Here is a 15,125-nt window from a genome sequence, read left to right as displayed (position 1 = left end):
AAGGGATTGTGAGAGACGGGGGAATCAGCTGATGCTCTGATGGTCGGCAGACAAAAGTAAACAGACATTTCCTGGCACACCCCATGTTTAAAGGAGACGCTGCTCCTCCAGCTTTCCTTTTACGCAATTTCGTTTAATACCCACATCAAGCCTTTGATCATTTAAAAATGTTGCGTCAAAGTTTTTGCATCTTAAAGACTGACTGACTCAAGTGGTTGTGAGAGTTTGACATAAACAAACTAAAAACCTGAGATAAAAACCCTCATAATCAGTTACAATGTCTATAGCCAAACTATAATTAAGCTAGATGAATTATGTTAAATATAATTCAGTGTAAACACCATATATTTTAGAATATGTCTGTATAATTCGTGTTGCAATAAAATTCCCCAACTTAACAAAAAATGTGTGCAAAGTAATTTTGAAGCATTAATAATGTCTCTGTTAAAAATAATAAACTAGTGAAGATGCTGCCCTGGAGACTCTATAACCTTTCCATTTGTGGTTGGGGGAATTTGACCTTAGAGGCCAGTAAATCATGTTTCTAATTTCCTATCTGAAATGCTCCACAAACATTTGTTTTAAGAAACCCAGATGCTTAATAGCATTAAAAAAACAACACCACAAAACAGAATCATGTTTTTTGAATTTAGCACTTGATTTGTGCAAAGAAAGGGTTCTTATCATAAACTATAAGAATGCAGAACCATCAGGCTGAACACAGAATACAAATGTAGTGAAATCAAAACTCCCTGCTTCTTCAGTGAGAGCAAATTCCTTCGTGACAGCAGACAAATATAATGCCACTGTCACAAAATAAAACCTTGATGTCTTCCCTCATCTTTCAAACACCCGTTAAGGTCTAATTGTAGTCCAAAAGGATTTGGCCCAAAACCCAGTAATAATTTCACGTCTATGTTTATGAGAACAGGAGAGCATTTCTAGTTCGCCTTGATATTCTGCATCTCCGGCCTCCAAATAAATTAAACGTGTTTGTCATACAAGCATCAACTTCACAGGACTATATTTGGAAAGCAGGAAACCCCATTAATGGCCAGAGTCATGGTTTTGCTGAGATAAAAGTTGAACTTCCTTCTTATTCTCAATCCTGCATCTCTCTATGCAACAATTCGGTCTGTTGAATTAGCAATAAAACTACTCCTTGGTCAACCGTATTTGTTGTATTCACAAAGCAGTTTAGTATAATTATCGCTCTAGAGGTAGAAACATTGTGCAACTTGTCTGACACATATTATCTGGCCTGTCAAATAACAAAGCAAACAAAATCAGCTGAACACGAAACAGACGAAATAATTAATTAGCCAATCCGAACGCGTTAATTGGTTACTCATAACAAGAACACGAGTTGACTAATAACTTACGCTCACACAATTCAACGGGCTAATAAGCCAATTATATCCAATTCCAGAAAAAGTAGGCAAAAAGAAGCACTGTAGCGGATTGCTGAAGTCTGACAGGTGCACTTCAATCAATTTAAAGATATCCCTCCGCTGTAAAATACTCACATAACGTGAAGAAAGTTCGGATTTGGAAAGCTGGAGTTTGGAGATGGTGGGCGTCGACGAGGTACTCCCCAAGCAAGCAGTCCAAATGACCCCCGTCAATTTAAAAGCCTTACCATTTAAACTGTTCCTCCCTCTCGCCTCCTCCACCTCCTCTACCAGCGCAGAGGACAGAGGCTGCGGACATGCGCAGTAAGGTCCACCAGTGGGTTGAACAGAAGAAAACTAGTGTTGATGAAGTTACAGAGGATAAAAAGTCATATTTACGCCGCATGCAACTTTGTATTATTATAGACTGAAATACTTATGAAGATTACCCTGACAGTGGATTTACTTGTGCTACACAGTTTAATTTAGGTCAGTATCTGTGTTTAGACGCAATAATGAGAAAGAGAAAGCACAACCAGGGTTTTGCATATCACAATTCACTGGTCTTTATGCCAGACACTAAAATAATTTATCTCTAACCTCAAGCAATACCTGGCTGGTAATTAGCAAATACTGTCTACTTTTCAAAAGCATGTTTATCTCCTTTTAAATGGACACGAAGGAAAATGTATTTAAATTATTTGTTTAAATCAATCAGATGTCCTCATATTTTAATTTGGTCATATGGTCCAATCAATGACTGCAAGATGTCTGGGGTATTTGGCAACAAGACAAGCCCAAATGATCACCCCTCCATCACCATGCTTGACAACTGGAAGGAGATGTTTGTGATCAGACCAGTCATATCCTCTTTAAGCTGAAAGGAAGATGTATGAAATCAGGTGCAAGTTTGAAAACATAAAAAAAGATGGTTTCCCCTAGCAAAAAAAACAACAAAAAAGAACAAGCTTTATTCAATCTTTTGTGTTTGCACTGTAATGCATTAAACGTGCTGATTTAGATCTGCAGAGTGTTACATGCTCTGACCTTGGGGTGTATTGGTCGGGAGGCTCAGTCATGGAAAACTTGTCAGCTCTTTCAAGTGTTTGCTCTTGAGAATTATTCTCTCTCACTAAAAAAAATGACAGACTTCACATTGTCGGGAATGGCCTTACAACTCTCCCCAGACTGAAGGACGGCAACAATCGCTTCCCTGAAACCAGCATTGGGTCTTTCCGCCTTGCCATTGTGTGAACACACAACTATTTGTTCCAGACCAGCAAAATGAAAAAATAGTGTTATCGTCTTCTTTCACTGAGAGGGTTACACTGATTATCAAATGATTTTCAAAACACCTGGCTGATCCTTTCTTCCTATACTCAGTGAAATTAGCAAAAATGTACTTAGTTTGTCAAATTTCTTTCCAGTTTGTTTCTGATGAAAAAGTAAAAAACATGTAGATCACTTTCTTTATCCCCCAAATACCTAAAAGAGAGGTGGACTGCTTTTGTTCTTTCTCTTTGCCATGATTGAATGTTTTAGTTTTCAGATTCTCCCTACACAACAGGTCTTTATTTGTTAACCATTACACATTCACCAACTCATTTAATCATTATCACCATATCTGTGGTTCAAGGTTTTTAGTTTTTCTTTTCCAGGTTCCCATCATTTTATCTGTTCTGTTCTCCTGCTTTATCTCCACCTCTAGCTCATTCATCTGCTTGCTGTGTTGATTTTGCAGAGATTTTGGTTGTCCAAACCTGCCTGTCTCTCTGGTACCGCTGTCCACTGTTTTGGTAATTCTCCTCCTCCTTACCCGTAACGTTCTTGCGTACCGGCTTGGAGCATCTGGAGTTGGTGGAAGAAAAAAAGCTCTGAAGTGTAAAGTAACTCCGCAGCCTTACACCACCAGACATGTCATTAAATATTGGCATATCTTGGAAGACAAGCAGTTGTGACGTTTTTGATGTAACATGACAACACTGATGAAAAAGGTTTAGAGTTCTTCATTTTGGTGCTTAAGATAGTGAAGTAAATAAGCTGGAGTTAACATTTTAACTTCAACTTTTAACTGATCTCTAAATTATGAAGAGGAAAGCAAACAATACTGATAGTGACAAGGTAGAAGATAAAAAGCAACAACTCCATCAAAGAAATAGTGAGTTGGTCAGGATTTTGTTACAGTTTGGTTCATTTTTTTTATATCACACTTTAATATTATCATAAAAAAGCCAAGATTTCCACTTATGGGTTATTGCAATAATTCACATTTTCCTTTAAGATATGTTATATATTTATTCTAAATAATAAAACATGACAAAGCAGTGCATTATTTAGCCAGTGAGGCTATGAACAGTTCAGAAAATAAAGTAAAGGCTTGGAGAGTCTTGTTACCAGAAGGACACAACACGATGAGTAAAACACATAGTTACATTTAAGCCCCTGGAAAGGAGGGTTTTGATAGACCTCCCCATAATGGTTCTATTTTGAGAAACTGAGAACTGTACCTGAACACATTTGATGTTGGTTAAAAACTAAACAACGTAAATTATCTAGCGAAGACAGAACTGGCAACGGACGCCTGTGGGCTCCAGTCCAGGGTATGGATCATGAAATGTGTTCCCTGTCCTGATAAGGAAAACCAGCGCAGGATTCCCCTTCTCTGTAATGTCTCTGGAGTGTTTCCTCCCAGCACACGACTCGCAGCTAAACCAATTAATGTACGTTTTCTTTGTGAGTTTTCCATTTTTACACCCTCCACATTCCAGTATGGAAAACAAATCCCCCCTCCTCGCTGCATCCGTCCTTTTCCAGTTTCTCCCCAATGGAACTTCCTATATAAGGACACCGTTCTGTTTGTTCCAATAAATCAAGCGGTTTTCCGATGGCTGTGGCCTGTTTAGTCCCAGATGCAAAAGGAAAAAACGCTGCGCTGTGGCGTGGCGCGTGTGTGTGTGTGAAACCTGACGATACACCAGCATCATGAAGATGGGGAAGTGTTTATGGAGGAGGTACGGTGGCTGAGAAACGTGGAAGACGAAACAAACGCAGGAGATGAGAAGAAGGGGGAAAGTACGGCGGCAGATGCGTGGAGCAGCCAGGCTGCAATGTGTGCCATATAAGGAGAGTGGAATCTCTGCAGCTTTCTGTGTTGCTTTCAAAGTCTCATATGAGCAACAACCCCAAGCCCTGGTGACTAAATATGGTCCAACAGCATCAGCATTGTTGAAACAAAGATGCCTCTGAAAGGGATAGCTCTGACAATTTCCCTGCAGTCATCAGTGACAGGTAGATTTAGCGTTCCTTAATATGTGAAGGTAAGCGGGGATTATAAATCAAGGGAGGAATAGCTGGTGTTTTTCTATTAGAGGAGAGATTAGCAAAGGGTTTGATACACTTCAAGGAACCGCGTGGATAAGTAACAGCAATTTGACTTCGTTTGATTTCGTGTGATGGATCGAAATGTCTCAAGATATTGAGAGCCAACGCGAGGCATGAGCTAAGAAACAACTACATAATTATAGTCAGAATTTAAAAGTACTTACCAGCTTTCTCGATCATATAATTGAAACTCGCTTCAATTATTGTTGAACATGTAATGACAAGTTTTTCTGTGCTATTCTGTTGAAAAAAGTTGATAATTCAAGACAAAATATACTTTCCCAAAACACTCTATGCACATGGTGACGTCAAAAAAGGCACCTGAAAACTTATGAGGAGTTCTTTTTTTGTACATCCACCTATATTTTTCATATTTTTATCCTATTTATTTATTTAACAAATTCCCATCTCAACAGTTTACATTCATATTATCTATATTGTTTAATCATGCTGCCTGATCAGCTTGCAACATCATCGACCCAAATACACAAAGCAGAGTTACCCGTTTGTTTCGTCAGTGTGATTCTTAGGGAACGTTGGAATTTGTAAAACTCTGTAGGAGAAATCGATGCTTCCTAAACGTTTGTTACTGAAAAGAACACCTCTGGATTGTATCCTGAAAGTTTATTGCTGTGTGTTGAAGTCAAAATGAATGCAAATGCAAATTACGTAATAAATGTGTGGAAACGGGGCCCTCTTTCTCTGGTCTACATGAAAAGCTGTACTGCTAGACCAAATGAATAAATCACAGAAATAACCTTGCCTACACAACTGATTTAATGCTACTATTAAAAAATATTCAAACTGGAATTAGGGCCGCAAATCCAATTGAGGTCAAGGCCCCTCATAGACTTTGGTTGGTTCTGTAACAAATACATTTTTTTGGTAAAGAGAGACGTAAAACATCATAAAACTAAACTGCAAGAACACAAAGTTTCAGAGCAGAGCGTTCTAAAACAAAGATCTGAACTTTACTTTGTCCAAACATTTTCCCTTCCTCCCTCTAAGAAAAAAAAAAAAAACAAACATCTGACCAGTACCTCAAATTAATTATTAAAAGCTGGGGCAAATCCAAAAAAGCAGGGAGGGAGATAACGTGAGTGGAAAGTCAAGAATCAGATCCAGCGAAGTGAACGCATCCAAATGGAACAAAATCAGGAGTATTTTTAACGACTCAAAATAAAACGTTATTTTGAAGAGCACTTTGAAATTACGTGAGGTCACCGACAAGCCGTCCATCACCAAACCTACATAAACTGCTTTGCTTGTGAGCCTCTCATCAGGCTGGTGCGTCAAAATAAATAATAATAATAAAAAAAGGACAAAATATACAAGTTTTGTTTTTTACATATAGAAATTTTGATCACAGTCCTAATGTTTCATTTTCTTTGCCTTTATGGCCATAGATGGCCATCCATTGGAGCAATAATATGTTTAAAGATATGTTTGACCCTCTTGGAATGCAATTTCATTCTAATTTGAGCTTGGAAGGAAACATAATTTTTCCTCTGCTGCATGTAAAAGACAAATGGAGTCAATGCGACTACAAAAGTCGTCCTGTTTGCAGACAACTATTCCACGAAGTAGAGGAGAAAATTCAACCTGTGAAAACAGGAACATCGGCTCCAACGGTCAACATGCAGCTTCATGGGCTTATGTGGCACTTTCTTTCTTCCTAATGCAACATTTAATAAGGTTGGAAACTTACAAATACATGTTCAACATCAATTCAAATGTCCTACAGGTAATTTATGAAAACAGTAGAGCACACTATTTTCTAAACATGATCTGTTTAGTTTTCTTTCATCCTCAAACTATGGCAAATTAGCCACTGGATGCAATGTGGGCTGAATTCAATGGTGCCAAGGCGCAAGGTTAATCCAAACCGATGAGAAATAACGATTTCCGACATGGACGAAACTCTGATTATGACTCCCAATTACGTTTGAGTTTTGTATTACCATAAAGACTTTCAAATAAAATGTATGTTGATGTAACTTTACGGTTTAAATGTTTATAAAAACAAGTAAACTATGAAAACATCTGTAGATAAAAAAAAATAAAAATCTGGATCTTGGAGAAACCAGGCAACTAGCTACAAAAAAATAATTTAAAAATGCACCATCTAAGGTGGTAGTGTCCATTTCTGGCTCGTGTCCCGAGGCTTTTACACCTCATTCTGAATAACTGAAACACTTCACCTGCTACCAAGCTCTGCTGATGCATGTTAGCATCCTGTATATCCAGGTTTACTGAAGGATTTTAAAACGCCAGTATTGGGATGGGTCAGGTTCTCCTGATCAAACAGAAGTCCTCACCATTTCTGTGGTGATATCGCCACCAGGTGGCACACAATTAAAACAGCACCGTTCCTGAATAAAGCTCAATATGTCTTAAAATAGAGAAGTCTGTATTATCAAAACAGTAAACAGACATATATTTGTAAACACAAAAAATATCAATAAGTTGAATTTTTGTACAAAATGTATTGTTCACATCTGGTGTAAAGAAGACATGAAAAAAAAAAAAAACCCTCAAACCCTCCGCCCACACTTTGACAACTTATAAAATACCATTTTCCCCTCCCTCCCACCTTTAGGCCTTTCATTCTGCAAGTCTTCTACATTGCAAAATAAAGTATTAGAAAATAAGTTGTATTCAGGTAGGTGGTGCAGAACTCCTGGGAGAGCCAAAGCGACTTCTAAGTCCGTGAGAATCGCTGGTCAGGAGCTGAACGTCACGAATCATGTCCAGGAGCTGAGATGCTCACAGCAGCACCTCGCAGCAAAACCTTCCCTCGGTTACCGCTGCTGTTCAGGAAGTGAGAAACCAGCCCGTACAGCAGAGGTCTATAAAATAAGGATAATAAAAACAGCAAAAATGTAAGTGTATATATTTTTACTTTCTTCATAATTTCAACTATAACAGAAAAAGAAACGGTTGACTGATGCGGTTCTGGGTCAGTATAATGTGATTTAAAAGATATCAAACTTTAAAGCCAAACCCTGATCTGAAGCACAGAAATATTATTTACTGCTGCAATTAACTCACTTCACGTCATCACATCGATCGAGGTTCACTGAGATATAAAAACTGCTAAGATTATCCCCAGTATTTTCAAGTACAAACTGGTATTTAAGGTATTCAACGGATCATAAACAATTTTTGGTTACAGCAGAAAAGACAAAAGCTCATCCTCAGACTGACTGGATTGTGATTTTTGAACAAAGCCAGAGAGTTAAATAAACGCAGTGAGATTTTCTTATTTTAAAATGCTGCAGAAAGTTTGTAAAACTCTGGTATTTTTATTTCAGATTACACACTGTGAGGATAACATTGTGTTTTTTGCCAAGTTCACAGCAGACTGCTGAGATTTTTCAAATACCGACTCGGGCCTTACACAGACTTGGAGCTTGCGTCCTCCGAGACTCTCAGCTCAGCGGCCAAAAACTGTCTGTCCAAGGGAGTTTCAGGTTGGCCTGACTCTGTGAAAGCAAACATTGGAGAGAAGTAGCTCACTGGTGTGAAATCAGAGCAAGTTAAACTAACAGAAAGTGAAATCTGAAAGGAAAATACACATTTTCTTAGGTGAAAAATGCCCATGGGTTCTTATGACAGCATGTGTGCTTGATCTTGACACAGTCAGCTTGGGTTCGTATTGAAATCCTTGTCATTAGATAGAGCCACGTTTGATGAACTTACCCACCTGCTGTGAGCACCGACGCCGTGTGCCTGTACTTGTTGAACTCCAGGTATTCCCGGATGAGCTCGTTTATGAGCAGGTTTTCGTGGGACAACGACGGCCGCGCTTCCCGCTGCTCATCCAGGGCGCTGAACACCTCCGCTCGGATCCGAGCCTTCAGCTGGCCCATTACGCCACGGGACTCCAGTTTCTGCCTCATGGCTGAAAGGTTCAGTCTCTCTCTGAATTATGAATTACAATTCCCTCCCCTTTCAAATGCAAATTAAACTGGTATGTAAGTAGGATGACAAAGTTGCTTTAAAACCACAGATTTATCTTTTTTTTTTATTGCAAGAAAAAAAAAATCAGTCACCAACTGTACTGTAAATAACATTGCTGTGGTGTAAAATAACTTTCTATAGGTTTTACTTCTTAAGTAAACATGAAACAGAGCTTGTTAAAGGGGCCAAATGCTTCAAAAATAATGTGTTGAAAAGGCTACATATTTCCATATCAAAACTCCATACTTTTTCACCCTCAAATTTCCAGTTTTTCCATCCCATTTTTTTATATTTACTACTAATGTGCTGCAAATATTTCTACAGTCATCAGCTTTAAACATAGAACCAGTCAAACCTGCAGGAATGAATGGACGTAAGAGCTGATAAGAAACTCGATCTGAAAACACAAATATTTTTTTGTTTTCTTTGCATACTCTGACCTGTAAAATACTTGGAAACCCTGAAAATTAAAAATTATGTGCGGCAGATGCCAAAATTCATTCAATTATTGAATGAAGGTTCGGATTTTCAATTCCTGACTTGTTAAATACTACTTATAAAGATGGGAATATGATCAAAAGGCAGTTTTTTAAATCGTAAGAGAGCTTAATACTTCTACTTCTAGTTTTAATTACTCAAACTTCCACCAGAAACAACAGGTCATTGCAGTTAGCTAACTAGCTCGTTGCTATCTAGCATCAGTAAACTAACAGGAACTCGAGGTAAACAATACAGGTTTTAGACTCAAGCTTTAATGTTTGAAATGTAAATACAATACAGAAGAGACTATCATTCATCAAGCCCTTTCAGTAACTGTAAACTCTTGGCTAAAGTGTCCACGAATCGATAGGTAAAACAGAGCTTTGAGTTTGTTATGACGCTAGCCAACCAGTCCTCTTTCATTCAACATAATTCGTGACAATTAGCTTGTCACGACACAAGCTAATTGCGTCGTGACTCGTCCTTCACGACACAACTAGGTTTTATTAATAATTTTAGGTCTAAAATAAATAAGGAATTTGACTAAAAGAGAGCGCTTACCATCCTTCAACTCAGAGATGGTCGCCATCGTAATTAGTGTAAACAAACCCTGGAATAACGGTTGGCTATACAAACATCTGCCACCTAGTGGCCAAGTTTTATATGTACAACAGTGACTCGAAAGACTACAAAACAATACACACCGATGCAGTCATGTAAGGTATTTACCTTAAATAACTGGATATAGGACGCAAAATAAATAAAATAAAATAAAAAAATAAAAGCCAAATAAATAAGTTCTAATAAGATATATTTTGAGTTTGTTTGTTTTTTCCTTTCAAGCTCTCCCGTATACTGCCTGGTTTGTAAGAGGGATGTTAATTAAAAAAAATATACTCCTCCATCAGTTTTTGGACATACTTTTCAGAGGGAATTTAAATGTCTTTCAAACTATGATTGAAAAACAAATGTTACAACAATTATGAAGACATTGTTTCTTTGTTCTTTTCCCTGCAGATTCACTGACAGACTCTATTAACCTTTACCCAGTGCATTTTATCCCGTCTTTATTGTCATTCATCATTATTATTCAAGTGTGTGTGCGCCACATTGTCTGAGGGGCTCAAACTGTCTTTGATGGCATTTTTTTGTCAATACCCATTTGTCTTATTTTTGTGTGTTATACTTTTTTGTGGGACTTTAGAAATTTTTGAGCAAAAAATGTGGTCAGTTATTTTTATTTTCTGAACCTTTTTGGTGATTTTATGTGAAACATTTTGGTATTTAAAGTAGTTCTGCTACTTTGTGGTCTTTTGGATTTCCACATCTACTTTTGTGCCTCTTAAGGTGCTAATTTTTTTTATCATTTCTGTGGTATATAGATATAGTAACTAATTACCAGAAAAAAAAAAACATGTAAAAACATGAGCACAGCAGGCAGACAGAAGAAGAGAGGATTAACCCAAAGGTTTGGTGAAAACATAACATCACCCTGAACTTACTATCCCTATTGTGAAACATGGTGGTGGCAGCATCATGTTGGGTGAAGCAGGTCAGTCTTGAGCATCCATCAGAACAATAATCTTAAACCTTCAAACAATGGTTTTGTTCAGAGCCATATTCTTGTCTGTATAATATAAACACATGAAGGTTCGCTGTTAAAACTTTGCCCTGTTTACTGCTGAAACATAAGCTTTTTTTTATTCTCCTTGAGTTTTGCAAAGCTCTGTAAGTTGGCCAAACAGATTTAAAAGAAAAAAAACAACAACAAAAACTCTGAGTCAGACATAACAACATATTCAAATAAACTTTATTATCCAGCATTATATAGAACACGACAGTACATTAAAGGTCAGTGAAAATAAACAAGCTTCTTATAAAAAGTATAAATATAATATATTCCTCAGAATTTTAAGGACAACTAACACATTTCGACGAACAACATAAATAAACAGTTGGGCTTCTCTTACAACACATTGTCTAAACCAGTAAGACAAAAACAGTGAACGCTTCTTCTCTTTTCAAAGTTCATAGGGTTCTTTCCTTGAATCAACACTCGTGTGGACTATTTACAGTCCATCATGTCAGCACCTTGAGAAAAATACTGTTGTTTTTGTCGCTCTCTGCGTATGGTATGGCCTGAGTTTGTGTGGCGTAGGCAGTGACGATCCCGTAGAGATGTGTCGCCATTGTTATAAAGAGGCATTCTCTTCATTCATGGTGGTTTTTCACTACCGGTTTCAGGTTAAGTCTGACCAACAAGGTCTGTTGCCTTTTTTTTATGCGTTTACATTGACAGAAATAAACTACCAGCCACAACATAGTTGGACCACGGCTAATGTCTTGGCTTACTTTACCGTCTTTTTTTTCCCTCCGTCTCCCTGACATATAAAATGAAAACGGCCTCAAGTTTTGACTTTTGAAGCCTATGAAAACCCCGTAACCCTCGGCTTTGCAAGCATAAACCTCGCAAAGGTTAATGTGTCAGAATATTTTCCATCCCAATCCCGAAGAGAAGACAAAAATATAGACTTCTGTCAGTTTGCAAGTACAAAAGTGCCTCTTTTTTTTTGGTATAGAAGGCTAAAAAGTATGAGTAAACATCAATGTCTACGCCTGAGACAACATCAATAAATGTCTTGTGCTTTACAACACAAAAACTACGCAAATAATACATCTCCCATCCTTAAAGAGAATGAGAAACATAAAAATTTGTGGTACTCTTCAAGCCTTTGGCTTCTAAACCTTCACTTCCCTATGTACATTTAGTTGTAGCTTTAAGGACTTGACAATCCTCCAGAGCTTTGGTTTGATTGTCCGTCCTTTGAGGTTAACAAAAGTCTTTTCCTGAATTTGAGCAAGGTGTCTTTGAGTTTTTAAAATGGAAAAAAAAATATATATATATTAAAGGGACTGTGTCAGCAGCTGCTCATGAGATTCATCGACAATGCCCTTGCTGGAATAGTTTGGAGATGCAGCAAAGCTTGGAAGGGCAGGATTTCATGTTTGCTGAAGGCTCACACAAAAAAAATAAAATAAAAAAAATAAAGGTCCCACATCTGTACATCAAGGCCATCAGTTCATTGGTGTGAGGAGACCTAAACCAGTCCGGCTTCCAGGCACATTCGGTAAAACTGTCCCCGCTGTGAGATGAGGTTGGCTGGAGAGTCCATCTCAGAAATGTGGCCTCTGTCCATCACAATCACCCTGCACAGAGACGCAGATTTAGATTATGAATGTCTACAGTTATAGACCCTATAAATAATGTTGCACAGTTAAGTCAACTTCTGAGCAGGCAATGCATACAATCTTGAATTCAAAAACTACCACTAGAAGTCTTTGCATGTGTACATTTTTTTTAGAAAGTCTTTTTTTTGCTTTCTTATATATAGTTCATTCAGTCAATAAACACCAAAAAACAAATAAACTAGAACTGCCAGTATTTTCGTTAGGAAGCCAAGCCTTCTGTAGCAAGCCCGTTCCTGAACACACAGATCTCCTGGCGCACTTCGTTTCTCATGCCACGCTATTCCAAGAAACATAGGCTCTAAACAAACCCAGTTGCTTGGGTCGTTGCCCAGTAGAACATACCGACCACAATGAGAAAAGAGTTTTGATATTGCCAAAACCAGCAAGTTTCACATCAATTTTAGCCTTTAAATTCTTATTTTCTTTATTTAAAGGCCGTGCACCCTCCGGCGCTTAGCCGTCACTGATCTTTGCACAAATGACCTTTGATTTCTCTGATTAATTTCAAGCGTGGGGAATTTAATAAATATATCCTCAACACTGAGCTCATTAGGACAGATGGCTAAGTTTTAGTTTAAAGGTCAGCTTTTAATTTTTTCCCATCATAAGCCAGCCCCACTTTGGCATTTATTGTCATATGGTGAATATATCCTCAGGTTATTACTCTGAGCGTAAGGACTGCAGTGAAAATTCATCCCATCTATGTTGTAGTACACGATTCAGTACCCTACAGCGCCCTCTGGTGTTAAATGTTTTCAGACTCAAGATCACATCTGCTCTCTAAATGCATTTCATTCAAGTATGTATTACTATATGTGAAATATTTCCAATTAATCTTTCAGTAGACAGCAATAAGGCTTTGTTTGTACATAACAGAGACACTTACAAAATTCACTAAGACTTGACAGTACAGCAAACATAGACTTAGCCTAGATTAAGGTAAATTGGCTAAAATAAAAAATAAAACAACCTAATGCGCTCTAAAACTACATTTTTTTCCCATAATCTGTTTATAAAATGCTCATTGCGTTCTCAAACTACTTTGATAATTGTGGCAAATCCTTTAAAGTAGTGTAAATATTTACAGGCATATCTAACAGCTTAAGTTTCCTATCGAAAGCATCCAGTGCGTTTAATCTTTCTGCGGATGTTTCCCCCGTCGTTTTACCAGCACTCGAGAGAAACGATTCACACCTTAATGTAAATTGGTTTTCACAGACTCTGAACACTGAGGCGGCGTACCTTGTGTAGTCCATGATAGTGTTAAGTCGGTGAGCGATGGTCAGCACAGTGCAGTGCTCAAACTGTGTGCGGATTGTCGACTGAATGAGAGTGTCCGTTTCCAGATCCACAGCTGCCGTTGCTTCGTCCAAAACCAGGATCTTGGTTTTCCGCAGCAGGGCCCTGGCCAGGCAGACGAGCTGGCGCTGACCCAAGCTACACAGAAAACGTGGAGACACACAATTATACTCAAGATGTCTTCATTGTAGCTCCTATGGGACTAGTGTAAAAAAAAAAAAAAAAAAGGACATCTAGTGCTGCAGCTCCGTTGCAAAACATCATGCGGATATAGGGATGTTTACCTGAGGTTTTCGCCTCCTTCTGAGCATTCGTAGTTGAGTTTATCAGGCAGATCAGACACAAATGTCTTGAGGTGAGCGAGCTCCAGAGAGCTCCAAATTTCCTCATCTGTGTAGGTGTCGAAGGGGTCCAGGTTCATCCTGAGGGAGCCCGAGAAAAGCACGGGATCCTGTGAAGAGGAACAGAAGAAATGATTATTGTAAACAGTTTATCTAACCCTAAAGAAAGATGTGTGGCTACGGCAGTGTACATGACAAAACGCATAACTTGGTTTCCATCTGCGCTACTTCACCTGAGGAATAATTGTGATGCGTGATCTGAGGTCATGGAGTCCAATGTCGGCAATATTCACTCCGTCAATGAAGATCTTTCCCTTCGCGGCCTCAAGGATCCTAAAGATTCCCAGTGCGAGCGAGGACTTCCCAGCTCCTGTTCTGCCCACAATTCCAACCTAATGAACAAACATTTCTGAAAGTAAATACAGGAGCGTTTTTGCAATCCAACATTTTTAAAAAAGCGCTAGCGATTACAAACAGAAGACGATAAATCACCTTCTCTTTTGGGTTAATGTGCAGCGTAATGTCTTTCAGAGCGAGCTCCAGGCCTTTCCTGTACTGCAGTCCGTAGCCCTGCAACTCGATGGTGCCGCTCTGGGGCCAAGCCACAGGCAAAGAGCTGCCCTCTGTACTCCAGCTGGCCTGTGAGAGACAGTAGCAAAGGGTGAGTCGTGATCAAGACGGGTCCCTGCGGTTTTCTGGTGAGCGTTTGCTTGTAACCGGAGCGCCGACCTCTTTGGGAGTATCGGCATACTCGTTGACTCGCTCCACTGAAACAATGTTGTTTTCCACGTCCGTCCAGGACCGAACGATCCAGCTGAGGATTCCCGTCACCTGCAACACACAGTGCAGAGCGGTTCACTTCACTTGCGGTATCCAGTTACTGACTAAGCAAACTGGCGAATTTTTCATGTTTTCGAAGCTAACTGGCACCGAGTTGCACATTAAAAAGGGGCTGTGCTTGTGTCTGCCAGGTTCTAATGTTCTTTATGAATTTTGGATAGAATGTTCGCCGCTGTGCAAA

The 15,125-nt window shown here is 38.8% G+C and overlaps 3 protein-coding genes across 6 annotated transcripts in view; all 3 read right to left on the bottom strand.

Moving 5' to 3' along the window:
• The window catches only part of myh11a (myosin, heavy chain 11a, smooth muscle), a 46,175-nt gene extending 44,536 nt beyond the window's left edge, over nucleotides 1-1,639 (bottom strand). For both annotated transcript variants that reach the window (XM_015001806.2, XM_015001807.2), the window contains exon 1: nucleotides 1,527-1,639. The gene's annotated coding sequence lies outside the window, so the exon portion shown is untranslated. The remainder of the gene's footprint in view (nucleotides 1-1,526) is intronic.
• Nucleotides 1,640-7,163: 5,524 nt separating this feature from the next.
• On the bottom strand, nucleotides 7,164-10,224 carry cep20 (centrosomal protein 20). Of its 2 annotated transcripts, none has more exons than XM_015001819.2 (4): nucleotides 9,777-10,224; nucleotides 8,479-8,676; nucleotides 8,173-8,257; nucleotides 7,164-7,621 (listed from the first exon to the last, which is right to left on the bottom strand). In XM_015001819.2, exons 1-4 carry the CDS (start codon nucleotides 9,802-9,804, stop codon nucleotides 7,510-7,512), a joined length of 423 nt encoding a protein of 140 aa, XP_014857305.2. In that variant the 5' UTR covers nucleotides 9,805-10,224; the 3' UTR covers nucleotides 7,164-7,509. The 2 variants fall into 2 exon arrangements, with proteins under 2 accessions (XP_014857305.2, XP_087868473.1); XM_088012347.1 differs by having other exon boundaries at nucleotides 8,479-8,723; nucleotides 9,777-9,854.
• Nucleotides 10,225-11,005: 781 nt separating this feature from the next.
• The window catches only part of abcc6a (ATP binding cassette subfamily C member 6a), a 32,049-nt gene continuing 27,929 nt past the window's right edge, over nucleotides 11,006-15,125 (bottom strand). For both annotated transcript variants that reach the window (XM_088012250.1, XM_015001805.2), the window contains 6 exons: nucleotides 14,834-14,935; nucleotides 14,597-14,743; nucleotides 14,338-14,496; nucleotides 14,048-14,214; nucleotides 13,707-13,901; nucleotides 11,006-12,422 (listed from right to left, as the gene is read on the bottom strand). In XM_088012250.1, the coding sequence (XP_087868376.1) occupies nucleotides 12,314-12,422; nucleotides 13,707-13,901; nucleotides 14,048-14,214; nucleotides 14,338-14,496; nucleotides 14,597-14,743; nucleotides 14,834-14,935 (879 nt within the window). In that variant the 3' untranslated portion in view covers nucleotides 11,006-12,313. The remainder of the gene's footprint in view (nucleotides 12,423-13,706; nucleotides 13,902-14,047; nucleotides 14,215-14,337; nucleotides 14,497-14,596; nucleotides 14,744-14,833; nucleotides 14,936-15,125) is intronic.

Source organism: Poecilia mexicana, unplaced genomic scaffold, assembly GCF_051168715.1.
Source record: "Poecilia mexicana isolate PSO_F unplaced genomic scaffold, ASM5116871v1 scaffold_1, whole genome shotgun sequence".
Classification (NCBI taxonomy): domain Eukaryota; kingdom Metazoa; phylum Chordata; class Actinopteri; order Cyprinodontiformes; family Poeciliidae; genus Poecilia; species Poecilia mexicana.
This window is presented reverse-complemented; position numbering and strand designations above follow the sequence as displayed.